The sequence below is a fragment of the Drosophila kikkawai genome, chromosome 3L (genome assembly GCF_030179895.1).
Source record: "Drosophila kikkawai strain 14028-0561.14 chromosome 3L, DkikHiC1v2, whole genome shotgun sequence".
Lineage (NCBI taxonomy): Eukaryota > Metazoa > Arthropoda > Insecta > Diptera > Drosophilidae > Drosophila > Drosophila kikkawai.
The window spans coordinates 19,966,182-19,991,127 of record NC_091730.1 but is presented as its reverse complement, the minus strand read 5'-3'; the positions used below and the strand labels follow the sequence as shown (position 1 = coordinate 19,991,127).

At 43.9% G+C, this 24,946-nt stretch overlaps 6 protein-coding genes across 16 annotated transcripts; 3 read left to right on the top strand and 3 right to left on the bottom strand.

Annotated features, from left to right (window-relative positions):
- The first annotated feature begins 1,458 nt into the window (after nucleotides 1-1,458).
- Nucleotides 1,459-24,670, top strand: LOC108078949 (acid sphingomyelinase-like phosphodiesterase 3b). Of its 2 annotated transcripts, none has more exons than XM_017173099.3 (6): nucleotides 1,459-1,731; nucleotides 13,500-13,713; nucleotides 19,884-20,578; nucleotides 21,035-21,230; nucleotides 21,385-21,676; nucleotides 23,555-24,670. In XM_017173099.3, exons 2-6 carry the CDS (start codon nucleotides 13,656-13,658, stop codon nucleotides 23,841-23,843), a joined length of 1,530 nt encoding a protein of 509 aa, XP_017028588.1. In that variant the 5' UTR covers nucleotides 1,459-1,731; nucleotides 13,500-13,655; the 3' UTR covers nucleotides 23,844-24,670. The 2 variants fall into 2 exon arrangements, with proteins under 2 accessions (XP_017028588.1, XP_070141449.1); XM_070285348.1 differs by having other exon boundaries at nucleotides 1,459-1,764.
- Zasp67 (Z band alternatively spliced PDZ-motif protein 67) lies at nucleotides 2,307-12,294 on the bottom strand. Of its 9 annotated transcripts, none has more exons than XM_070285913.1 (9): nucleotides 12,057-12,293; nucleotides 8,941-9,092; nucleotides 7,868-8,392; nucleotides 7,500-7,749; nucleotides 6,793-7,351; nucleotides 6,456-6,691; nucleotides 4,833-5,050; nucleotides 3,905-3,946; nucleotides 2,307-2,971 (listed from the first exon to the last, which is right to left on the bottom strand). In XM_070285913.1, the coding sequence occupies exons 1-9, from the start codon at nucleotides 12,153-12,155 to the stop codon at nucleotides 2,803-2,805; spliced, it is 2,250 nt and encodes a 749-aa protein (XP_070142014.1). In that variant the 5' UTR covers nucleotides 12,156-12,293; the 3' UTR covers nucleotides 2,307-2,802. The 9 variants fall into 9 exon arrangements, with proteins under 9 accessions (XP_070142014.1, XP_070142015.1, XP_041631358.1 ...); XM_070285914.1 differs by having other exon boundaries at nucleotides 3,905-3,943; XM_041775424.2 differs by lacking the exons at nucleotides 3,905-3,946; nucleotides 4,833-5,050 and adding exons at nucleotides 3,230-3,268; nucleotides 3,482-3,537 and having other exon boundaries at nucleotides 2,308-2,971; nucleotides 7,500-7,734.
- Ilp1 (Insulin-like peptide 1) lies at nucleotides 12,981-13,438 on the top strand. The gene has a single exon (XM_017172508.2). It carries the CDS (start codon nucleotides 12,981-12,983, stop codon nucleotides 13,389-13,391), a length of 411 nt encoding a protein of 136 aa, XP_017027997.1. The 3' UTR covers nucleotides 13,392-13,438.
- Nucleotides 14,131-14,745, top strand: Ilp2 (Insulin-like peptide 2). 2 transcript variants are annotated; one of them, XM_017173101.3, is made up of 2 exons: nucleotides 14,131-14,371; nucleotides 14,442-14,745. In XM_017173101.3, exons 1-2 carry the CDS (start codon nucleotides 14,188-14,190, stop codon nucleotides 14,675-14,677), a joined length of 420 nt encoding a protein of 139 aa, XP_017028590.1. In that variant the 5' UTR covers nucleotides 14,131-14,187; the 3' UTR covers nucleotides 14,678-14,745. The 2 variants fall into 2 exon arrangements, with proteins under 2 accessions (XP_017028590.1, XP_017028589.1); XM_017173100.3 differs by having other exon boundaries at nucleotides 14,439-14,745.
- Nucleotides 15,423-17,216, bottom strand: LOC108078952 (Insulin-like peptide 3). Its single transcript, XM_017173104.3, has 2 exons — nucleotides 16,558-17,216; nucleotides 15,423-16,034 (listed from the first exon to the last, which is right to left on the bottom strand). Exons 1-2 carry the CDS (start codon nucleotides 16,709-16,711, stop codon nucleotides 15,865-15,867), a joined length of 324 nt encoding a protein of 107 aa, XP_017028593.1. The 5' UTR covers nucleotides 16,712-17,216; the 3' UTR covers nucleotides 15,423-15,864.
- LOC108078951 (Insulin-like peptide 4) lies at nucleotides 18,698-19,348 on the bottom strand. Its single transcript, XM_017173102.3, has 2 exons — nucleotides 19,183-19,348; nucleotides 18,698-19,125 (listed from the first exon to the last, which is right to left on the bottom strand). Exons 1-2 carry the CDS (start codon nucleotides 19,346-19,348, stop codon nucleotides 18,935-18,937), a joined length of 357 nt encoding a protein of 118 aa, XP_017028591.1. The 3' UTR covers nucleotides 18,698-18,934.
- Nucleotides 24,671-24,946: the final 276 nt, after the last annotated feature.

Genomic DNA, 24,946 nt, shown 5'->3' with positions numbered 1-24,946 from the left:
AGCAACTGAAAACTGGTATAAACTGTTATAAAAACTTTTGGGCAAAAATAATAATTGGTATAAACTGTTATATTTCATTGTATGCATTTATACCTATTTGTTGCCGACAACAACAGCTTGATGGCAACAACAACCTTTTTACAACAACATCCCTACAGCAGCCCATCCAAATTTCCGAACATTTCCATGCAAATTGCCCGTTTCCCAAATTGGGATAACAGGCGAACAGAAATCAGCAGCAAGCAACTGAAAACTGGTATAAACTGTTATAAAAAGTCCATGTTTCGAACCATTTAGGAGCCGGCGCAAGTAAGCGGAGACTCAAACCCTTTGAAATTTGGCAGTTAAATTCAAATTCAAATGTAGAATTTTTTACATTTTTTTAATATATTTTAACTGCCAAATTTGAATTTGAATTTAACGACGATCAGTTTCAGTGTGACCAGGTGCAGTTGTAAAATAACACCTAAATTTGGATTCAAAAGGTTTGAGTCTCCGCTTACTTGCGCCGGCTCCTAAATGGTTCGAAACTTGGACTTTTTATAACAGTTTATACCAGTTTTCAGTTGCTTGCTGCTGATTTCTGTTCGCCTGTTATCCCAATTTGGGAAACGGGCAATTTGCATGGAAATTTGGATGGGCTGCTGTAGGGATGTTGTTGTAAAAAGGTTGTTGTTGCCATTAAGCTGTTGTTGTCGGCAACAAATAGGTATAAATCCATACAATGAAATATAACAGTTTATACCAATTATTATTTTTGCCCAAAAGTTTTTATAACAATTTATACCAGTTCTGTTCGCCTGTTACCCGAGTTTGGAAAGCGGCCAATTTGAATGAAAAGTTTTGCTCACTTGCATCAGTGATGGTCATCTGCATTAGTGATGCTCATCTGCATCAGTGATGCTCATGTGCATCAGTGATGCTCATCATCTCATCGTTTCGTATCGGTCGAATAGTAGCATCACGTAGCAACTTACCGCATTTATAATGTTTTCCAATTAAAATTGATTATACCGAAGTAAACCCAACGCTTAAGCCCTTTAAAACCATTCCAATCGAATTAGCGACTTCAAAGCGTCGCGCGTAGCTTAGTGTAAATGGCGCCGCTTGGCAATTAAGCCGAGTCAAACTTTTAGCCAACAAGTTGAGCAAATCTTAATTTTATTTCCGACATTCCGCCATTTGCACCTTTGCCCGACCACCCGACCATCGGGTCCTGACCTACCCCGTGACGATTTGCCCCCCCCCCCCCCCCCCCCACAGGGCAATCACAACGACTCATATTCCGGCTCAAAGCTCGGCGCAGAAGCGCTCAGAAAAGCTGTCCCAAAAAACCGAAGGACTCGACTCGACTCAAAGCGAAAGCCACTCAAAGCGCAGCCCGTGAACTCAACACAGTGCTAGCCAGTGCAGTGATAACACGAACTCGGTTGTGACAGTCCAAGACGAGAGCTCGCCAGCATCGCCACGCCGCGGTTCCCGGAAAATCCGGTAGATCTTTGACGAACGACGTACGTCGCGAAGTCCGTATAAAACGTGCATTAAGTTGGCGCGTTTTTATTACCCGTCGTCGAATCAGGCAGCACACAAAAAAGCGTCTCATCATTCCGGGTGCGTGTGTGTGTGTGTGTGTGATTGAGTGCGGGACAAGTGAAATGTGCGCATCGCTTCCGCTCGTCCCGTTCCGGGTTTCATCATAACGTGACGACAATTTTGATTTCACAGCTCCATGTTTGTGCCATAACTAAATACGGGTTTATTGTGGTGCTGCCATTTTGCCATGTCATTTGCCATTTTTTTTTTTGTTGTTGTCCCACTCCCTTGGCTCCTGAACCAATTCATTTGCCTTAATAAATGCAAATTCGAAGAGCTTGTCACCCACAAAGCAGACACACACAAGTATAAGCAAACACGCACGCACATACAGGGAGCGAGGAGCATGGAGCGTGGAAAGAAAATTGCAACAGTCGGGCAGCCAGGCAGGAGCAGCAGGCGAGGGCGCCTGAGGATATGCCACAGAAATGCACGACACATTACACATACGCCTTGTTGCACACAAATTATGTAATATCGCATTAGACGGCAGCGAACCCCTTCTCGCTTGACAATGGCTTCTGGTTTTATTTGTTGAGCTTCCTCTCTCTCTCTATATCCTCCAAGCGATAATCGGGCTGCGAATGGGTGCACTGATGGATAGCAAACAACTTGTGAATTTATGAATATTCCGGCTTCAAACTGAAGCTAATCAAAGACGAGCTGAAGCTTTCTTAACATAAGTCTGGATATATATTTTAACAGAAAAGTGATGCGTTATATTATATTTTCTCAGCAGAGATTCACTGGGTTTTAAGTTGGGTAAATATATAGAAGAAATGGTCTTCAAATTAGCTTTTTTTTGGGTGCTTTGATAATTTAAATAAATATGGTAACGCTGCTCTGAACAAGTGTAACTCTCCTAATGTACAATCACCATTTATTTACTTAAGACCCTTTTCAGACAATGCAGAGAACAAAAATTAGGTGAAATAATTTCAAATTAAATACTTTTAATAGTAATTTTCTTGAAAGAGAAAAGGGAGAATTAATTTAGCACTAAATATGATTTTTTTAAGTCTTCAACAACTTGTATTTTATTCGTAATCAACCACAATGAATCTCTGCTTTGTTTGGGAACATCCAACTTCAATTCCCTTGTTTTTCTCTGTGTGTACCTATAAGATTGGCTTGTATTGTGGCATTCGGAGGGAGGTTCTGGTGCTGGTTCTTGTTCTGGAGCTGGTACAGGTGGCTTCTCCCTGTTTCCTACGACTGCAGTGACTGGCGAATATCAGACTCGGCGGCCACCAGCGGGGCACGCACCTCGATGCCACGCACGGGCGCCCTGTCCAGATGCGGATTGAGATACTTGTACACCTCGCTGCGATTCAGATCGATTTTGCGCTCCGGCTTCTGGTACTTCATGAAGTTGACCCTGCCGGTGGAACGTGGAAGAGAGAATGGAGATGGAATGGCGAGTGCCAGCGTTAAATTGGAATTGCAACTGCCACTGGGAGCAAACACTGGGGAATGCAGCACTCCCGGGAGACGTCGTCGTCCCAACGTGTATGCATGCAATGAACCGAGGAGTTGCGATGGAGGGGCAATGGATGATGTGGAAGGGAACATGCATAGCACAGCACAAGGCACAAAGCACAAGAAAGCATAGCTAAAGTCCAATGTGACAACTTACTTTTGCATGGTCAGGCTCTGGCCGAGGCCCTGCAGCTCCCTGGCCAAGGGAAATCCAAGTAGGAATCGCAGCGTTATCCCGTTTTTCCGCATTTTCCCCCCATTGGTTAAGTACAAGACAAGGGCGGGCAAATATACGAGCACGCACATACATACACAGAGAGCATAGCAAAGAGCAAAGAGAAGTTGTTAGCCTCATTAAAGAGTCGAGAAGTGGAGGGCAGTGGCGCAGGGAGAACCATGCCAACCTTACCTGAAGCGCTGGCGTGTTATATGCTCGCCATTGAACAAACGATTCCAAAATGCAATCTACAATGAAAATCAGAAAGCGAAAAGCAAAGGAGAAAAGAGATGATCCAGGGCTTAAAGGGCGCCAGCGGAGGCAAACTCAAAGGCAGCATGCATAAAGAACTCAAGCGGAACGCAGGACGAAAAGTCAAATCAACTGCAGGCCGTATGACAGGATATGGAACAGCACAGACACAGATAGAGGGAACAGGCTGCGAATGAGTCTGCGAATCACTGTGTGGCACTGTGCACAATGGTTCCCAGTCGCAGCCAACGATAATGCCAACGATAATCATAATGAGATTGCTAGATGGTGATATATGCTAGGTGCTAGGTGTGCTGGGTTCGCTGTATGCATCTGGACTATGGCTACTCCATCAAACACTACCTGGAATCGTAGCCCAGCAAGGGGCTCTCATATGGGCAGCTGCTAATGCGCAAATTTATGGTGCAATGGACGATGTAAAGAGTCGAGTGCGAGTGGTTCCATGGAAAAGTGAAGAAGTGGAGAAAATGAATGCCGGGCGATGAGGTAACGTTATGGTTTTTAGGTGGAGTGTCTGCGGCCTGCACATGGACAAAAAACTGGGGCTGTCACCACCACACAAACTCTGGGGGTTTATTTCTTTTGGTTTTTATCAAAATAAATCCCTGCCTGAACTTTAAATTTTAAAGTTAAGTCTCTGGGAATATATTTGCTAATAGTTTGAACATTATCCAACATATCTTACAACTTTGCTTTAACTTCTGAGATCTTATAATTAATTAATTAAGGTTATTAGCTACCATTTTCTCTAAATAATATGTCCTTAAAAAGTGGCCAAATAATGCACTTTGCTAAAAACTTAATATCCCAGTAACTCACAGATTTCCCTTAAGGCTATCATTGTATGCAAAGGATATAATAATATTCCTTGTAGTTTTCATGTTTACTTTAAATTTTATTCCCAACATAAAATTCCATTTTATTTCCATTGAACTCTTGCTTTAATATTTCAAAGTGTTTCGGTTGTATGAGCAAAATCAACATTGATTTAAAGCAAAGTAAAATCAGGCAGAATCCTTAACTATTGTCTTTACAAAATCTAGATCTTCAAACTAATACCCCGGTGATGCTTCCATTTTTTTCTCTCTGTGCTTGGTGTTTGCTCTGTAGACAGAGCAATGACATGAGATGAGATGATGGCTGGATGGCCGGAGCTTGACCACGGCAAACATGGCCAAACATTGCCAACTAGCCGCAATTGGCTAAGAGTGTGTTCATGGGAGGTGTCCATGTGGAGGTGAAGGAGCAGTAGGGAGGAGGGGGTACCCACCCGAGAGTGCTGCCCGTGATGAGCTCTGCTTGGGCGCTCAGGGTCTCGGCAATGAACTCATCGTTGTAGGCATCCTTGGGACGATACCAGCGCCGGCCGCCGGGTAGAACCAGCGGACGCTCCGAGGATGGGACCAAAGGACCAAAGGCGCGCTTCGACCGCCGGGGATTGTTCTTGCGCACCAGATGCTCCTCGAGCTCCTCGATGACATCGTGTCTCTGGATGCCGAAGGAAGGGCGGGGCGCGCACACACACACGAGAGCGATGGAGCCATGGAAAAGGCACACACACAGATTTTTTGGGGGGTCAAGTCAGAATAGAAGGTTGGTGGCAGTGCGGGGGGGGTAGGAATCAAGTGGACAGGGCAGGACAGGACACAAAGTTGAAGTGCTTTCCACTTTCCACTTGGTGCCTACTAATTGTCTTTTGGTTTCTGCATTTTTCCCCTGCCGCTGCTGCGAGGACTTTATTCAGATATTCAGATATTATCAGAGAACTAGAGAACGAAACCAAACCGAACCGAAGCGTCTTGGACTTGCCACTGGCAATTTATCAAAATTTAAACTCGATTAAAGCTAACTAACTACGTTTGGAAGCGCACATTATGCTGCAAGTAGAAAAAGACAAAAACCAAATGGCATTTTAGTTAATTTGATTTGTGGACACGGGCCCGCTGAGAAGGTCCAGCTGCCGGGCTGTCCCACAGCCTCCCCAGCTGGATAATGTGACTCAAAGTGGTCGCTTGTCCCGGGATAAAAACTGACTCCGGAACTCAACCGAATAGTTGTGAGGACTTAACGACCAAGGAATTTCCTTCTATTATTTTCCTCTGAAGCTATTCTGCCATCTCAATCAAAATAGAGCCACTTTTCCAACTGTTTTCTTTATTTCTGTTCTGTTTTGTCTATCTCTCGCTTGGCGTTGACCCACTTTTGAGCTAAATCATTCTCACTCTGCGATGATTAATTAATTTAATGCTGCCTTAACTGCACCTTATTACTCGTACATCATCTGGTTTGGCTCTGTCCAAGTTATAAAGAATTTTATTATCTCGGAGGGCTTTTAAGGAATTTAATAATGGATTCTTTAATTTAATAATTAACTTCACTTCCCTTAAGATTTCTAAACTAAAGAAAGTACATTAACTCCTTTTAATACCTTTTCCCAAGTAGCTCCACTAAGACTCCATCTTTATTAACAACTCTAAGACCTAAAATGATTGAAAATATAAGTTCCCGACTTCGTTTATTACTTTCCCCCTGTTTTCTGACTCGGAAACCCGCTAAACCAACTCTGATAAGCTTCCAAATCCTTAAACAAATCAGCCTGCGATGGGAAAGCGGACTATAAAAGGACGGTGGGAATATATTTTTGCAGCTCCATCGGTCAAACAATGAAACATATCCCATAAAGCAGGATGCTTAATCCTGTTGCTCTAAATAGTTTAGCGCGAGTCCTGGCCAGGAACAGGAACTGAAACGGACGGGACAGAACAGAACACAGGCCGAGGAGGCTCTCTAATGCCATTAAAAGCTGCTAGACCCAACTCATGACAGCCTAATTACATTAACTGCCCTGCCAGGGATTTCATTTCGCTCCAAGGCCAGGGAACGGCGCACTCACCTTCTGCTTCCTGAAGCCCTGCTCCTCGGACACGGGCTGCTCGGCCCAGTCCCTCTCCGCATCCGTATCCTTGCTCTTGTCCTTGGCCAGGCGATTGTCGTCAGTTGAGCGCGAAATTTCCGCAACTTCCCGGTCATTGGCATCGCATCTATCCTCATTACTCTCACATGGCCCCGCTGGGCAATGGTTGTTCGCCTGGTTGTCCTTGTCGGTGCCAGATATGGATATGGCTTTGCCTGTGGAACGGCACCAGGGGCCGTAAAGAAGGAGGGACATACGCAAAAGTGCGCCATTAGAAAAATTTAATTACTGTCGACCTGGGCATAGTTTCCAGCACCTGCATCATCCTCTTCCGGCTCGCTGCCGGTTTTTTCATCGATCTGCGGTAGCTCCTGACCCTCTTGGCTCTCCCGCCTCTCCTGCTGCTGCAGCTTGAAGGTGGGCAGCAATTCGGCCAGCTGCTTGGTCACCGCATCCAGGGTGGACTGTATGGTGGAGGGCAGCGAGGAGAGGGCTGCCAGTTGCCTCTGGACATCCGCCAGCTGCCGTTCTAGGGCCAGTTCTTCCTCGGTTTTAGGTGGAGCTATGGGCTCGGTCGGAGGAGAAGGAGATGCCGGATCGCCGGTAACCGCGGTTGCTTCACCAGCCTCGGTGCCTGCCAGTGAAGCCTCTTCCGGTGAGGCCTCCTTCTCGGCATCGCCCTTCTCCGGCTGCTCGTCCGGTGGCAATTCGCTCTCAGGCAGCTGCTCCAGATTCGGCACCTCACTGTCCGTGGGCAGCGGTTCCTCCTCCTTTTCGACCTCAGGCTCTGGTTCCGGCACCGCCACCGTCACCTCCTCCTCCTTCTCCTCCTCCTTGGGTGGCGTAGCTTCCTTTGGCGCCGGCTTAGCTTCCGGCTGTCACACATATTGAGAAAATTAACTTTTGATCCGGACAGCAAATAATCCACACAGAGAGAAAAAACGTCAGGCAAGAACTCTGTAAATTCTTGGTGGTTTTTTCCCCGTTAGTGGTCAGCGGAAGCTGAACTGGGAGGACACTCACCATGGGCGACTTGTCGCGTGGCGCCGACTTGACAATCGTCACCTTGTAGGCATTGGCCGCCCTTCGCTCTGCCTCCAGCTGCTGCTTGCTCTTGGGCACCGGCCGGTTGGGTCTCTGAAGGAAGGTGGACCATTTGCGGTTCTCCTTGTCCTTCTCCAGCTTCGTCTTGGTCACCTCTTCGTTGAGCGAGCGCAGGACGTCGCTGGACATGCAGACGCCCGGCTTGGGGAAAATCCTATAGAAATTGACGCTATCATGTGGAAGCGGTTAAAAGGACTCAGCTAAAGGGACTCTGGGGGACAGGCGGGACCAGACAAGACAGGCTGGTGGACAGCAGCAGGAAACGGGTGAAATTGAATGCAACGCACCCGAGGACATTGTGCTCCTTGAGCACCTCCGACTCGCCGGACAGCACGGCGGCAATTTCCTCCTCCACCAGCTTAATTTCCGCCCTTTCGGACAGCGCGGAGCACGGACGATCGGGCAAATCGGGCAAGTAAAGACCAGGAGCTGCTTCGAGCCCTTGCCCAGCTCCGGCTTCTGCTACGACTTCGACTTCTTCCGCCTCAGCTGGCACATCCCCGCGATTGTCTTCCGAATGCACTTCCGACATGGCTGGGCGACATTCCGCCGTGACACTCACATCCACCGCTTGAACGGCAGCGAATTCCAGCGCAGGAGCTGCTGGCGCATCAGCAGCTGCAGGAACATGGGTCTCCGGTTCCGGAGTACGGGCATTTGTGGCTTCCGTCAGCTGGAGCAGCGTGAGAGTCTGAGGTTGAGACGGTGACGGAGTCGGCGATGGCCTTAGCAGTGGCGTGGGCGACTTGGTCAACGAACCCTCGCTCGTGGGAAACTTCTGGAGGCACTCGTAGGCGTCCTCCTCGTTCTCTCTGCAAAATCACCGAAAAAAAGATGAACAGAAGAAAAGAGAAAGGAACTGCAGGTTCAGCACCAGGAACCTTGGTTAGTTATGCCCTTGCAGAGGAGCAGACCAGCGTAGAAATTCCAACTGAATTTAGTTTGAAAATGCTCTTTTATGCTTTTTTTTATTAGTAACCTATTTTTGAGCCATAAATCTTGGGAAAGGGATACCTCAGAAGGGTATATTTGTATGCGAAAAACTTAAGTAAATAAATCTATAAATTTCTTTGAAAATATCAGAATATTTTTACCATTTTTCTCACCGAAAATAATCTTAGAAAATATAGTTTTAAATGCACCTGAGACTAATTTGTCTTAAAATAGAACACAGACTGCCTCTTAGAGGTCTTTTCAACTACTACTACAAAATAAACCCCTCCTCTGCAAGGGTATAATGAAAGGTCCTTGAGTTGTTAGTCCGCTCAGCCGTGATAAATGGTCCTCGGCGGATGGGACACAAAGGACCAGGAACAAGGATGGGGGCAAGAGCAAGGCTGTGGGACCAGGAAACGCTCACCGGTAGACGCCAAAGTAAAAGACGCTCCCACTGTTCATGATGAGCCGGTGGGCCTCGTCGTGGGTTAGGGGCGTGGCAGCCGTGTCATTGATGCGTACGATGATGTCCTCCACTCGCAGTCCAGCCTCTTCGGCGATGCTGCCCTCGGTCACCTATCATACGAGAGTTCGAGAGCAGGCACATGGTAAGATTTAGATACAGATACAGCTAAAGATACAGATACGGCTGACACAGCGGCACAATGGACGCGTTGCGATAATGGGCAAATTTCTATTAGTCGACGACAGCGGCGGCAACTATGGCGTCGCGTGCTAAGTGCATAAAAATAAAGCGCGCGCCAAATGTCAACAAAACAAAGACCAGAAGCAAAGACCCAGACCCCAGAACCCAGAACACTGTGCGGCACGCACGCCTCGAGAATGGGAAGACAATGCCCAAGAGGGGGGCTTTCCCATTGGGTGCCTAGCGAGGGGTGCTTCAGAAAATGAGGAAATACATCAACAGCTCTCCACTTAAGTGCTGGGAAATTAACCCAAGCCAAGTATGTTAATATGAAGCACTCTTAGGGCAAAAACTTGTCAAGTGCTAGAGGAGTCTCTAATGAAAGCTCTTGAGATTGGAAATCGCTTGTACAGCTGTCTAAAACTATGCTAAAAGTTAAACAAATATTAAGAACATTTTAAAAATAAATTAGAAGGGATGACTGGGTAACTAAACCTACGAAACCTCGTATAAGAAACTAAAGAGATATAAAATAATGGCTCTAGAGATTTCAAATCTCCTCTTAAGCAGTCTAAAATTATGCTCTAATTCCGTATAGATCCCACAAACACATGCCAAAAAAAAACATTTTCAAAAGTCTTCGCATAACAGAAATTAAACTCGTATCTAATAAAAAGATAAAACCCCCTTTCTAGTTTCCACTTTCCAACCAGATTATATTGCCCCTCCAACAATAACACAAAGGAAGCTACATGGAGGATTTAATTTCAAAAAGTTGTCCGAGACCATTTATAACTAAATACGATTTAAGTTTTGCAGTTTTTCTGGGCAATAAAGTGCACACAAACGTGTGCAAATTGACCATTTAAATTGTGGGTATTCATTAAAAATCCCCCTACTTCATGGAGATTAAATTGCTTTCACATAGAATCTAAACACACACACATTTGTGGGTGTGTGTTGCGAAACTGTTTCTAATTGAGCGCTAAAAGTTATGAAATGAAATTCAGATGGAGGTTTGATGTTAAGGCTTCTCATGTTTATCAAACTCGAATATTTATTGTATTATTCAGGTGATTTTGCAGAAATTTCCACAGCAAATAAACCGTATTGTTTTCGCTTTGCAAACCAGGAAAGTCACGACATTGGCTCCGAGAAGAGGTCTTAGTAATGCAAATAGTGCAGAAAAATACGAGGGGTTTCCACGGCTTTCCATGTCCCCAGAGCCTCTTGAATTTCACTTATGGCGGAGTCAATTTCCAGCGGTGAACACTCGACATCGACAAAGGTCTCGGATATATACATATTTATAGAAGAACACTGACTGGCGGCTTAGCCTCGTCTTATATATATATTTCTGTATGTATATATATGTTCAAGGATGTGCAAAAGTGCCAAGAGGCAGAGCGAAAAGTGGAAGAATAACAGAGGTATTTTCAAAAGATTACGTTGACTGCGCTTGTTTAGTGTTTGTCTAGCAAACATATGGCGCTGAATGTTGGAACATCAAATAAAATAAAATGGAATCAACTGCAAGTGTGACGGAAAATGTGATCCCTAAGCGGGGTGTTTTCAAGTTAAATATTTTTGAGCAACTTATGGGATGAATGTATATGTGTGTGGAAGCATTTTTCACTCAACATTCGAATTGAAATTGAATTTGTAGAAATATTTCTGGAGATGTGACATTTTTTTATTAGATTCAGGGATATAAAATGGCACGGAATCAAAATGTAGTGAGTGCTAAAGAAATCCCCTAAAATAGGTATCCAAAAGTAGGCTCACGATGTTATAAAACAAATTTGCATAGCTTATATTACAGTTTATAGAATACTTTTATAGACCTTTTAAAGGGACTTTAAAATCCTAGCATATTCTAAATAATATGTTTTTAATATATTAAATTATAAAAACAAAGCAATAAAGTATCTTAAATATTAAAATTTTTGTTATTTTGCAAACTGTTTTGCCTAAAAATTGATTAACAATGGCTTTGTCTGTTGATTTTAGGCATCGATTTAAACTAGCATATGAACAAATATATACAAAATTCCTTATCATAGATACTTTAATGATAATATATTTTCAATTAATTTATGTAAAATCCCATAGGTTATTAAACAAAGCACACAATCTAACTACAACCTTCATACATTGTATTTTCTAAACATTGCCAAATTAATTATTGACTGCTTGCAGCAAACTAACATTTTTAATTTATTACTTTAGCAGCATGTTTATATTATGCTCCGATTTAAATTGATTTATGGCAATGGGAACCGGAAGGTCTCCCCTTGCAGTCGCTGGGCCCCGTCGTTCGCTTGTGTGCGTTTTCGGTTTGCCAATTAAAAATCGTATTTGTTTCGCATTTGCGCTGATGTTTTATTGTTGCTGCCACTGCTGCTGGGTGTCAACACAATGCTACAAACTGTGAAATTCGAAATGTAAAATGCAATTTATGCACTGCAAAATGCAACAAAGCGAGACGACACTGCGAGTGAAACACAATTAAAATTTGAATTTGAATTTAAATAAGTCGATGGTGGCGGCCTGGGCCATTATGCGGCTCATTAGCGGGAAAATGCATGGGCCTGTCGATTAGATAAACAAAGGCAGTCGCGGGCCGCGAGGAATTACTTTAATTAACTAAACTAATTTGCCAATGCAGCGCAAAAATTCAAATCGAAACGGATACACACGCACCGCGTTACGTAATTGCTGCTGCAATATCGATCGAAATAAAAAATAACAAAACACTAAATTAATGTCCGAAACACTGTTCGCTTATTTGTGGGGATTTTCCCAATGCACATGTGCTAAGCCATATTCAGGTGGGCCAGGTGACAGGTGAGGTGAGTAGGGCATATATATAGTCCATACAGATCGGGCCTAACCTTAACCACCATCAGGGGATAGTCGTAGTCCGAGCCGCCCACGAGGCGAAAGCCCCAGGGCACATTGTCGAAGCGGCACATCTTAATGTCGAGCACCATTTTTTTTTTGCTTGGTTAGTATTCCGCGATTCCTAATCCGATTCCGATCTTTTACGGCCTTCTTTCTCTCGCAAACTTTCCGGAGTTTCACTTGGCTGAAAACGTCTCGAGTGCAGCGCAGGCGACCAACTGTTGCCACCGCGTGCGATTCGGCAATCGAACCAGCGATCGACGACCCACCAGCGATTTCGCACACTGTCGTCGTCGCGGGATGAAGCGCAGTGAAGCATACTTTCCACCTGGCGGCATGCAAATGAGGCTGCCACTTGCCACTTGCCACCTGTTCCCGTCCAATCTAATCCCAGGAGCCGCGGCTTTATCGTAATCGCAATCGACAGCAGTCACAGCCTCTTAGCGGCAAAGTAACAGGTTACGAGGATGTAACGGTGGGGGCGGCTCAAGGAGGTTGATTACACTCAGAGAATATAGGGGGGAACTCTTATAAAAGGTTAATGGTAATATTATTTTAAGAACTAAATGTTTTTATAGTCTAGTGAGTGGAATTTCCAAGGACAATCAAAGAAGCTGGAAGCACAATCGAAAAGGTCACAAAGATATTCTTCTAAGCATTGAAATATTTTATTGGCAGTGTAAAAATATGCTTGAGCAAGTTCGAGTTAAAGGATGTCTTAAAATAGATTCCAGCCTTGTTGAGAGACTCCTTTGCCTAAATTACAGGTGGCAAAAGCTCGTCTCTTTTTGGGCAGACTGCAATATTGCAACTTGAATCCTGTGCAAGGCCATTGAACTGCAGCTAAAACCGATGTGTTTGGTGGTATAAATACCAGCTGATGCGGACGATAATCTGCATACACAGCGAAGAAGATGATTTGCCAGGACACCGGTGCAGTTCATGGCCTGCGGATGCTAATCGCTATGCTGCCCATTATGGCCATCCTGGCCAGCGGTCATCAGCTGCCAGCTGGCAACCACAAACTCTGCGGTGCCGCGCTCTCCGAAGCCCTGGATATGGTGTGTGCCCATGGCTACAACACGCTGCCTCAGAAGCGTATACCACAGCCCGGTGTGCCAGGAGCAGACTACTCCTCCTCCCCCCTGGGACGCCTGCTGCTGTCCAACTGGTATGCACTTGAAGAAGGCGATGGAGATGTGGCCTCCGGCTTTAGAATCAAAACACGCCGCCAGAGGAGACACCTGCCCGGAGGCGTCTACGACGAGTGCTGTGTGTCCCCCTGCTCCTACGACGAGATATCCGCCTACTGCCTGTCCCAATGAGCCACTTGACCCACTCGCCACGCACACACATTCCCCACATACCCACTACATACTCTCGCCCTGTTCACTCGTAATCCGATTCGTAATCGTAATCACTTATTTATGCAGCACCAACTTTGACTAATGAATAAAAGTAGACAGTGCAAAAAGAAATTCCAGTTCGAGTTTGAGTTCGAGTTCGAGTTCAAGAAGTAGAAGCAGGCGTCAAAGGAAAAGTTCTAAGGAGGCGCCGGAGGAATCCCATCCCATCCCAGCCAACCCGAGATGCTGGCCCAGTTGAGCTGGCTTTTGGCCTGTTTCGGCATGGCCCAGGCGCGTATTGGTAAGTATTGTGGGCGAGGAACACAGAATTCCTACTCGTCCTTGCTCATTTGGTATTCATAAATGCAGGGCTTAGCACGGCCTGGCTGTTTATACATAAATTGTTTAATTGGCTGACAGCAAACGCCCCCAGAAAACCGAAAACAGAAACAGGGAGATTTCCATTTCCCTTCCAAGCCACCCCCCTCTCTGGCTTGCCAATAGCCATTTGCATAAGTCAGCTTTGACATTGAACGAGTTTAGCCAGGCGAAGAGTACCGGATGCACTCATCCCGTGGCTAACGCAACCTGACACTGCCTGCCTCCGGGGTTAAAGTGGCCCAGACCCAGACCCAGATCCAGAACCAGACCAAGACCCAGCTGTATATAAGCGGGCTTCGTTAATCCCAACAGCATCAGTTACTAGCAGCAGCAGCAGTTCCACCATCAGCATCTTCCCCAGAGTTAATCCCCAAGATCACAGGGACACACAACCATGTGCAAGGCAGTCGTCTCCCTCACCTCGGTGCTCCTCGTGCTGCTCCTGGCCTGCAACTCCTCGCTGGCCCAGATGCCCTACTCGGATTACAGGCTGTGCAGCGAGAAGCTCAACGACATGATGATGATGGTGTGCGACGAGTTCAATAGCATAATGCCCCAGAAGCGGGGCATGAGTAAGTGTAAGTGTTCCCCCGGAAGATCCTCTCCAGGTAGTGTGCCTACTCACCTTTTGCCTTCAATCCCTAGCAGTTGCCAGTGAACTGGACCCACTCGATCCCATTCAGTACGTGGAGGCCAATGAGGAACCGGGGCAGCTGACCAGTCCGCTCCTGCGCGGTCGCTTCTATGGAGGCGAAGTCGCGGCCCTCAATTCCTTGGCTTCCATACGGCGACGCACGCGAGAGGGCATCGTGGACAGGTGCTGCAAGCACACCTGTCCCTACGCCGTCCTCATGGAGTACTGCTCCGTGGCGGCCAGTCCGTAAATTGCTCTCCAATCCGAATCACTCTTCCGACTCTTGACTCAGGACCCAATTGTTTGCCTCAGGACCTGGTTGCAAACCAGTACATACGAAGGACGATCATCATCATTTATATATAGCTTGTTGCATGTTACCGTTCTCGAACGATCTACATAGATTAAATATATCCTGCTTTGGGCGTTAGCAAACCATACAAGTGCAAAGTGTTCTCAAATACAGTGATATTACAAACATTTAACTGGGTCTTTATTTGAGGGTTTATTACTACTTCGTCCAATACATAATTCTAGAGGTAATACAGATAAAGTGGAAAGTATCTTAGTAGAAAGTAGATAGTAGATAGATAGATATGGGTATAAATGCTTAACATCAAATTATTAAATAGTTATATCTTAACATTCATTAAGTGAAGGTTCAATATTAAAAGTTGAAAATAATCAACACAATTTCTATAAAGTACTACATAACATTTTCTAGAAGAAGGCCTAGCTGAGAACGAAACCATTTCTTACTCCAAAAACATCCAATAGAAATATGTATTAATTAAATAAATATTTAATTTACTGCAGTAAAGCAGTTTCAAATATTTTAAATATTTAGCTAACAGTACAAGTAAACATATAATTCTGATAACTCAAGCCACAACCCAGTATCCGCTTCGAATCAGCTTAATTGTCGATTTTCAACTTCATCTGTTGTGTGTATAAAAATGCCATTATTTTGAAATTACAACAAAAGTCTGCAGAAATCGTTCGAAACTCTTTATTTCCGCCAACCCCAAAGTTAGTTTACAATACAGAATTCCCGGACATTGGGTCAATAAATAATTAACTGCAATCAACGACAATGAAAAATCAATGTAATACCCGTTTAATTACCAATCAAGTTGCCCAATCCGCAGCAGTTTGAATACATAATTTATTTATTAATTTATACCCAGTCGATGTATTCAGGCCCTGTCCAAACATACATTATACTCTATATACATGCATATATCGCCCCGTTTTCCGATTCATTTCGCGTGTCTGTCTCTGATTTCCGATCATAAATTATGCGCATACATCGCCCATTCAATGTGCGTGCATTTACATCATATCCGAAGGATATTGACTGGGCTTTGCCGGCGAATTAAGGCCTAAGGGAGACTCTAGTCAGATCTTTTCAGCAGTTTTTGGCGAGGGAAGCGGGGTTCATGGAACGGGCTTATCCACACAGTATTGCATCAGCTCCTCCATCGCACAGGACTTGTCGCAACAGGCTTCATTTAGGCTCAGGACGCCACTTCCAAAACGTACTCGATCCAGGAGCGAACGCTCCTCAAAGCTAAGTTCGTGGGATCTGTCTGGGATGGAATTGAGACCTGGGGAATGCACGAAATAAAATAGGGTCAATAAACAGCATTGTTTAAACATTTTTTTTTTTCCATAGTTGATGAAAATAAATCATTCAATTCATAGGAATAATAATTAAGAAAGAATAATCAATTGTTTTAATTTATTTAAATTTTTCATTTAATAGCTAGATGTTCCTACCAATTTTCTTTGTAAAATGGCATTGCAGATAGATACAACTTGTATATTTTCCTAAGATTTTGACTATAAATTTAAACATATTTAAGTAAATTTGTCATTCAAAATTCCCTGACGAATAAATGTCAAAATTATTCAAAAGGTGTTGAGTTAAATCACACTTAATACAATTCATTAATCAAATCTGAAACTGAAATGAAAATGTTCCCACTAATGACTTTTCTCAAAAGAAAATATATATTTTAAGATAAACGAACGATTTCAAGGTGAATTCTCATTCTCAAGATTTTTGTAGAAATAAAAGACTTAAATACAATCGATTATATATAGAACTCAGTTCGGAATACGACTTACCCAAATTTCTCCTGTAGCCATAGTGACAAATCCTGTTTAGGGTGTCGGTTAACTCCTCGCCGCAAAGTATAACATTGGCTCGTACCCCACCGATCACCAGGATGAGCAGGAAGAGACCATGGAACAGGATCCGACGCCGCATCTCGATGGCCATGATGCTGCTGCTTTACTTCACTCTGTCCCGGAGTGGATGTAGGTGTCGTCTGCCAAGTGGCCCAGCCACGACTGTGTGGGCTCCCAGCCGCGCCGCAGGGTTTTATATCAACCCGAATCCAAGGCGATCCGAGGAGTACAGAGTCCACACACTGTCAGGCCGCGTTAGCCAGAGTGTCAGTTAGCACCACAGTTGGGTACTGGTCTGGTTCTGGTCTCTGGTCTCTGGCCTCTGGTGTGGGTTGTTATTTATCCCTTTGTGGCTGTGTATGCCTGGAATTCCCAGCGGGGAATGGGGCAAAGGCTGATACCGGGGGGTCTTACGTACATCAGCTGACGTTTGTTTACGTTCTGGACTAAATAATAACGCACAAAGCCGATGGATCTGGATAGCTGGAAAACAACAAGATGACGGGCATTGAGTTCTCTTCCAGGCAGATGAGGGTCTTTAACATTTTGCGCCTGGGTGTGTGCGAAAAAAGTTTACCCTGCTAACAAGCTTTACTTCATAAATTTCAACTCGAGTGTGGCAAAGTTAGTTCATGCATTTTCATTGAAATATTGTTACATATTCAGTTAAAGCTTTAAAATGTAGTTAAATCTTTTAAATAGTGTACGAAATTTTAAACTCAATTTAAATATAGTTTTCTTTATTTCATTTACCAAATCAATTTCATTTTATAAATATTATGTCTTTAATCTTTTTTGCACCTTTCCTTGACCAACCATAATTCCCAATTAAAAAGTAACCTGGAAATAAAAGCATTCCATTTTCTGTCCCTCTTATTTCCATCTAAGGATTATTTTCCCAAGGCCTCCTCCGTCCTTCCTCACTTCAAAATGGCATAAACAAAAACAAGAGCCAAGTTATTATTCAATTGCTTTACTGGGCAAACAATAACGCCGTTTGTGTTATCTCATTATCTTTGTTAAGTGCCTCAACACTTTGGGGTTTCCCTCTGCCGCAAGTTCCCTCCTGAATGCGATAAGTACGCTGCTGAGCCTTTGAGTCCCTCCGAAAGTCAGGTAGTTTTTTACCTGAAAGCCCCGTTACCTATTATCATTGCAAATCTTTTCGGACAAAAAGTGACTTATCTGCAGGAAAACTACCGACGATTGGAAGTTGTTTACCAGTTATTTTGTGTATCGACCAAATCAATCGATAAGAGGGGAAAGGGATGGAATTGAAACTGAAGCCGAAACTCAGTGTATTCCTCGTTCGTCTCGGCTCCTCTTTTGTTTTGCTTATTAAAATCAGAACGTCATCTAATTAAAAATTCATCATTTTCATTATTGTTCTCGGAAAACAAGGTGCTGAATGGCAGCTGCCTGTGGGTGGCAATGGGTGGTGCTGTTGCCTGCTTCGGTGGGTGTTATTTGGGGCTTGGGGATTCCCCGCAAGCCTTGTGGCATTGAGTGCACAGCTGGAATGCCGTCAAATTACTATGGAAACATACCAAAAATTCTTTGGCATTTTGAAAACCAGAATTATTATTTAGAGCATTTTGTTGGTGTGGATTTGAAAACGTTTAAAACAGGTGTCTAAAAACATGCAATGAAATATTCAGGACTCTATGGAAAAATGGGAATAGGAACAGGGTATATTATATTCTTAATAAACATTTGAAGGCGAGTAGGCGGAGTTTTGGTAATCATTCTAATTTTTACCATCATTTAGCACAACAAAGTACTAAAATATTCATTGCAGAGGCTTAAGATCAAAATGTTTATTTTTCAAGATCAAGAATATAAATGATTTATAGCGTCAGAGATAATTTCTCTACTGCGTTATTAGCTTCTGACTAAAGTGATTATACCCTGTTCCCTTTATAAACACAAATGTTCTATTTATGCCCACTGTTCGGCGGTGAAAAGGACAGAAACCTTTTGTTTTCTTGCTGCTGCTGCTTGAAAGTAACTTTATTTGCTTCCACTAAGAATGTTACAATGAAATATTTGGAAATATGATTACGTTTATATTTAGGGTTAAGTGTAGGAAAATGAATTGCAGAACGTCGTCGGGTTGGTTCACTGTGGGCATTGTCCGCGTCATCGTTGGCCCTTTGCCTGTTGTCGTCCCTGCTGTTCCGCCTCCGCTCCTCCTGTTCGTGCTCGTGCTCGTAGTCGTGGTCCTGCTCCTGCTCGGGATCTCTGCAATGTGGGGTAGTGGTGCTCCGTCTGGTCTGGTCTGCAACGGTGTGTGGACGGGATCTGGTTGGGCTGTTCAGGCACAATAGTCCAGAATGTCGTCGTAGGTGCAGCCCTCCTTGCAGCACGCGTGGGCCACGCGGCGTCGGAGGCGTCGCAATTTGCGTAAGCTTCCGGTGGCTGGACGGTCCGTTTCCGTTTCCATGTCCATTTCCGGCCGATGTGGCTGGAGCTTCCGGATCAGGGCCAACCCTCTGTCCTGCACCGCTTGAGACCGAAGTTAGTTGAAACTTGGAAAGGTGAGATTGATCCAAATATACTTACTGATGCTCCGCTTAGCCCGGCTGGCGAAGCCATTGGTACACATCAGGTCCAGGGCATCGCTCAGCGCCTCGCCGCATAGCTTCCGACGTCCCTGAACGGGATACACCATCTGGGCAGTGGTGGCCACCAGGAGCAGCAGCGCCAGCCCGATCCTTATTAGGCTCATCCTGCTATCTTTGACTCAACACCGTGTGCTCTCACCGGGCATGAAAGGAATGCCTCTTTCAGTGCTTCTCGTTCGGTGTCCTTTTCCCAATCGCTGTCCTTGTCCTCTGATCCTGTCTCGCAATCTGCGCTTGTATCTCCTGGCCAACCGATCACAGCGCATGCCAAATGAAACTGATCTCCATCTTCGTCGGCAACTCAGCTCGTTGGCTCGTTGATTGACTTTGTGGCTTTGTGACTTTCGGTTAGAGCCAGGTCAGGTAGGTAAAAAGGCGCTTAAGTCCAGGTCAGTCAACCAAGCAGTCAGCTGCAGGGAATTCTCTGGGGCGCCTAGGTTTTTCTCCTGGGCCAGCCGGCGGGTAAATGCCCAGCCAACGGCCTTTCCCGGCCAGGAATGGCCCGAGGACTTAGCCAAAGTCAAGATTTAATCTAAGGGAAATCTCTCCATAAATACAATATTGATTCGTGCTGGATTTACTTATGTAATTTATAAATTTTTAATATATAAAAATAAATATTTATCCCTCCATTCACAGGCTACTTCTGGCACATCAGTGACCTGCACTTGGACACCATTTACTCCACCGACGGCGACATCTACAAAAGCTGCTGGCAGCTGGCCCGCTCTGTGCCTGGTTCCAGCTCCAATGCGGTGTCAGAGGCACCTGGCCACTTTGGCCACTACAACTGCGATAGTCCATGGAGTCTGATCGAGTCGGCGGTGAAGACCATGAAGGCTAAGCAGGGCGACAATGTGGAGTTTGTTTTGTGGACCGGCGATGCTTTGTCTCACTCCGCCCAGCCCCTATCCGAGCAGAAGCAGCACGAGATTTTGAGGAATATAACGGACCTGCTGGGCCGCAGCTTCTCCTCGCAGTTCATCTTTCCGGTTTTGGGCCATGAGGATGGGAGTGGCAGCTACCAGAGATTGGGAGAACTGTGGCGACACTGGCTGCCTTCCGAGGCACTGGTGACCTTCGATCAGGGTGGCTATTACTCCATCGAGCAGACCAAGAGCCGACTTAGGATAGTGGCTCTTAATACAAACTTCATGCGACTAGATCCAGATCCAGATCCAAGGGCTTCGCTGAGTCTACGCTGGCCAGCCGAGTACTTTGCAGAGCCCAAGGCCTCTGTGAGCTCCAGTACGGGAGAAGATGAGCTGCTGGCCGAGCAGCAGTGGCTGTGGCTGGAGGAGGTGCTCTCGAAGTCAAGGGATAAACAGGAAACGGTATGTGAAACACTTTCAACAATTAAGGGATTTATCGAAGATATTTGTGGAATAACATACAACATTATTCAATTTAAAATGTAATCATTATTTTTGATTGTAAAGGAGTTTCCCAATTAACTTGCAAAATTCCTTTAAATTCCACACATTTCTACACTTTATTTAGCAGCAGAATATTAAATTTTCAGCACAGGATGTACATGAATTTAATGTTTACAACGCGTAAAGCCAAAGCTGAAATATTTCTGAAATTAACGAGATATTTAAAAGGCCTTTGCATGTGCAAATATGCATATATTAAATATATTTATTTCCCTGCCTCGGCCTGCACGTGCCTGAAATGAAATCGGATAGCAGGCCTTTTTGATTAATTATAATATTTAATTTGCAGCGTTAAAGAATTGATTTCATATATATAATAAGGTCCTTTAATCCTTGGCTTTTGACTTTTACCAGGTCTATATAGTGGGGCACATGCCGCCGGGCGTGGATGAGCGTCATCTGGGTCCACAGCAGCACAACCAGTTGATCTTCACGGAGCGGAACAACCGGCGGTATCTGGAGATGGTCCGCAAATACGCCTCGGTCATCCAGGGCCAGTTCTTTGGTCACCTGCACTCGGACACCTTCCGTTTGATCTACGATGCCAAGGGTGAGTTATATTTAAAGAATTTTAAAAATAAATTTACTTTAATAAAAACTTATAAGCTCTTTAAAGCCCAAAGAAATTTATTTGTGGTTCATGCTTTAACCTTGTTTAATCTAAGCTATAACTCCCCGCTCTTTTCCCCTATTCCATTTGGCAGGCAATCCCATTTCATGGCTGATGATTGCCCCCTCGGTTGTGCCCCGCAAGGCCGGCATTGGGTCGTCGAACAATCCCGCCCTGCGGCTCTACAAGTTCGACACGGGCAGCGGCCAGGTGCTGGACTACACGCAGTTCTGGCTGGATCTGCCGCTGGCCAACCGGGCCCACGAGCCCACATGGCAGCCGGAGTACAATCTCACCCACTACTATGCTTTGCCGGAGATCTCCGCCGTAGCGCTGCACAATTTCGCCGAGCGCTTCACGGGCACCGACCTCTCCTGGTTCACCAGGTAAATGACTGCCGGGCGAACTGACCGATAATCCCCAGTGTCCACAGAATGATTTGGTTGGGCAGCCCGTTAGGTTTGCGATAAATAATAATGTTTGTGTTTGTGGGGAGATACATTTGCGGCCTTAAGTACGCTTAACAACGTCATTAATAATGACCGAAAATTAGCTGAAATTGGTGAAGTTCATTTTGGCAATCAAGTCTTTAAAGTTACTTAATTCTAACTATTATTATTTTATTTTAAGTGTTAATAAATAGGTTGAAAACATAGCTCTGTTGGGATTTTTAAGATTACTTACGAATATGATAATTGTTAAATTAATTCTATGTGTTATCTTTGTTACAAAATATTAAGAGTACAAATTTGATGGGCCTTGTGTAGTAAAATATAGGAGGTTCTGTATCTGAAAGATACTAGCTATTTAAAGTTGGATGTTATGGACTTAACTACATAATTAAAAATTTCATTAAAATGGTTTTTTTGCTGCTAAGAATTTCTTAATTTTCTCTTGATTTATCTTGATAATTTGGGTTTCAATATCCCACAATATTGTAACTGAAGTAAAAAAGATTTAATGGCTTGCTTAAATATTCACACTTTGTACATTTTACCCCAATTTCTTAACCTTATAAAAGCTCTACAAATCACAAAGGCACCGAAACATTTTTCATATATTTAAGTTACATTTTCGGGGCCCCCAAATATTTTGTATATATTTAAGTAACATTTCCTACCAATACATCTTTGTCGCAATAAATGCACACCAAAAATGCTTCTAAGGATTACAGGAAATGCATCCTTTCAATACACTCATTTTGATGTTCCAAAAAAATCGCCTTTTATCCTTGCCCAAATCGTCAAGGCTTTTTATTTCCAATTTAATCCCTTCACGTGAAGCTCAGTCCTCGCTTTACAATAGCGTCAGACTACAAAAAAAAATATATATATTAAAAGTGTCTACTATTTTTTATTGTTAGCTGATTGATCGAATTATTCCGTTTGAAAATGAATCCCCCAAAAAGTGCACATGCACGTATGTAACGTTGATATACCTTTAACGCATTTAATTGAGCATTTTATTGACATTTACTTCAGGAGTTTTTAGTTGTTTGTTTTCCAACAAAAACTATTTCAAATTTGAAACCAAAAATTTAACTTTTACCCAAATAGAGTTTTTGTGACTCCAAAGATCCTGGGAAGGACAGAGTGTGCATTTAGTTAAAACCCTTTTTGTTTCTGCTAAAGTTTTTTCCCCAACAAGTTTTAATTGATTGAAATTGAACAGTTTAATTCAGTTGGGGAAGCACACACTCAATTACACTAGCCAGCAATGTGTTGGTTTTGTTTGGGGAATGCCATGAATTTAATCTGAGAGACTCTTAATTAAGGTAGTTATTTTTAAAGGGGGCAAAACGTATGTGTTTTGGAATAGTAAGTGAAATAATTTTACTTGCGCTTTTTGTGGCTTCAATTTAAAAAGGAAACACCTAGAATTTTTACAAATTAAATAAAATATAATATTAAGAAACCCCTTTCAAGTAAGCCAGTGTCATCTATAACCACTTCAGGGAAATGCAGAGCTTAACAGGCTATGCAGCTTTTTGTCCGTTTGCGGGGACAATTTAAGGGCGGCGGTAACGCCTTCAATTGGGCCACCATGGAGTACCACCCACTCCATAATCTCTCCGCTCCCTAGAACTCACCCAGCAGTATGTAAATCAAGGTGGAGCGAGGGCATTTATGAGAACTGCTGCTACCCCACTGTCCACCGATACAGACTAGAGCAAACAGGGACCTCCCACTCCAAATGACACCACAACTGAGAGCTATTTTTTCTGCCGCTTTTTATTCATCCTCCTGCCTTCTGCCTCCTTTCAGATATCACCGAGCCAACGCCGTGCGGTATCAGTCCGGCGCGGCCTGCCAGGGCCTCTGCATGCTCAATCATTACTGCGCCATCACGCGCCTCGACTACGATGAGTTCCGGCTCTGCCTGGAGAAGGAGCAGCTGCCGCTGCAGGGACGAGCCCCCGCTCTCGGCTCCTCCATGATACCCACATCCTGGAGCTGGCTACTAGCTGTTTTTTATGGCCTGCGCGGCATATCCGGGCTACTGCGATGGTGGGGCGGCGGGCGATGCAACAATTGCCACAACCAGCGAATTTAAGCGTTCCCGCTTAAGCGGAACCATATCAAAATGTGGGGCGGGCTTGAGCCCCAGGATGCGCAGGCACTCAGAAAAATAAGTCGTCCTAAATAAGGGATTAATTATAATTATTACAAAAAATATATATGAAGTAGGTTTCAGGATTTTAAATGAATATAAACAAATTTCTCTGAGGCTTCATAAAAATTCTTTAAAAATATTTTAGAAGCAGTATAATCATTATCTTATTATTGTTTTTAAGTCAGAAGAATTTAAAGCAATAAAAATATATTTTTAAAATATTATTTTATCAATTTAAATCATATTTTCCTTACAACAAAATTCACGGAAAAATCTTCTTTAATTATGATTTAACTTCCATTTTCTGGGGTAATATAGAAGTCACTAGTGTTTTAAAAACCTTTAAAATATGTTTGAAAACTAGTGTAAAAAAGTATTCATTACGTACTTTTAGACATCATTTTAAGGCACCCAATATTTTTGTTTTTACAAGAAAACATCATGTTTCTTGTAGGTCAATTGTTGTATTTAGGACGAGACTTTTTTCCGAGTGTCCCGATGCGGATATAGATAGTAATGGTAATAGGAATGGGAAGTGGGTGGGAGGAAGCAGGAGGAAGCATGCGGAAGAGGTCGAGGATGACTTGCCGTTCGGGCTTCGCAATTCCTATATACAAGTATAGCGCTAATTTACTCTCAATTATGCTGCATGCGAGTCTGTGTGCGTGCCATATCGTTTGTGTGTGTGATATGATTACAAAGAATCGTCTCTGCATATGTATTCGCGGATATATATGTGTGTGCCCCCCTATGTATATGTATATGTGTAATTGTATGGACTTGGATATGTATATGTTTATCTGTATATGTACTTATTGTATATGAAATAAACGAAAAATTTTTAATGTTACTGTCTGAATTTTCCTTCTGCTCCTGCTCCCTGCTCCCTCTGCGTTTCCCTCTTTCGATAAATATTTAAGCAACAAATTGTGGCGTAAATAAATGTGTTAATTTGTGCAAACAAGTCAGCAGTTAAATAAAACGATTGCAGGGTAAGTGTTACGACGGTTCCGGCTCTTTTTATGGCCAAGACCATTAAATGG

Coding starts and splice junctions, on each gene's coding strand:
- Ilp2 (XM_017173100.3), top strand. CDS start 14,188: ATGTGCAAGGCAGTCGTCTCCCTCACCTCGGTGCTCCTCGTGCTGCTC. Junction 14,372..14,438: donor GAAGCGGGGCATGAGTAAGT/GTAAGTGTTCCC, acceptor TTCAATCCCTAG/CAGTTGCCAGTGAACTGGAC.
- LOC108078949 (XM_017173099.3), top strand. CDS start 13,656: ATGCTGGCCCAGTTGAGCTGGCTTTTGGCCTGTTTCGGCATGGCCCAG. Junction 13,714..19,883: donor CATGGCCCAGGCGCGTATTG/GTAAGTATTGTG, acceptor CTCCATTCACAG/GCTACTTCTGGCACATCAGT. Junction 20,579..21,034: donor CAAGGGATAAACAGGAAACG/GTATGTGAAACA, acceptor GACTTTTACCAG/GTCTATATAGTGGGGCACAT.
- LOC108078952 (XM_017173104.3), bottom strand. CDS start 16,711: ATGGCCATCGAGATGCGGCGTCGGATCCTGTTCCATGGTCTCTTCCTG. Junction 16,035..16,557: donor TGGCTACAGGAGAAATTTGG/GTAAGTCGTATT, acceptor TGCATTCCCCAG/GTCTCAATTCCATCCCAGAC.
- Zasp67 (XM_070285913.1), bottom strand. CDS start 12,155: ATGGTGCTCGACATTAAGATGTGCCGCTTCGACAATGTGCCCTGGGGC. Junction 8,393..8,940: donor TTTTACTTTGGCGTCTACCG/GTGAGCGTTTCC, acceptor GTGATTTTGCAG/AGAGAACGAGGAGGACGCCT. Junction 6,692..6,792: donor GCCGGAAGAGGATGATGCAG/GTGCTGGAAACT, acceptor GCCGTTCCACAG/GCAAAGCCATATCCATATCT.
- Ilp1 (XM_017172508.2), top strand. CDS start 12,981: ATGATTTGCCAGGACACCGGTGCAGTTCATGGCCTGCGGATGCTAATC.
- LOC108078951 (XM_017173102.3), bottom strand. CDS start 19,348: ATGAGCCTAATAAGGATCGGGCTGGCGCTGCTGCTCCTGGTGGCCACC. Junction 19,126..19,182: donor CCGGGCTAAGCGGAGCATCA/GTAAGTATATTT, acceptor TTCGGTCTCAAG/CGGTGCAGGACAGAGGGTTG.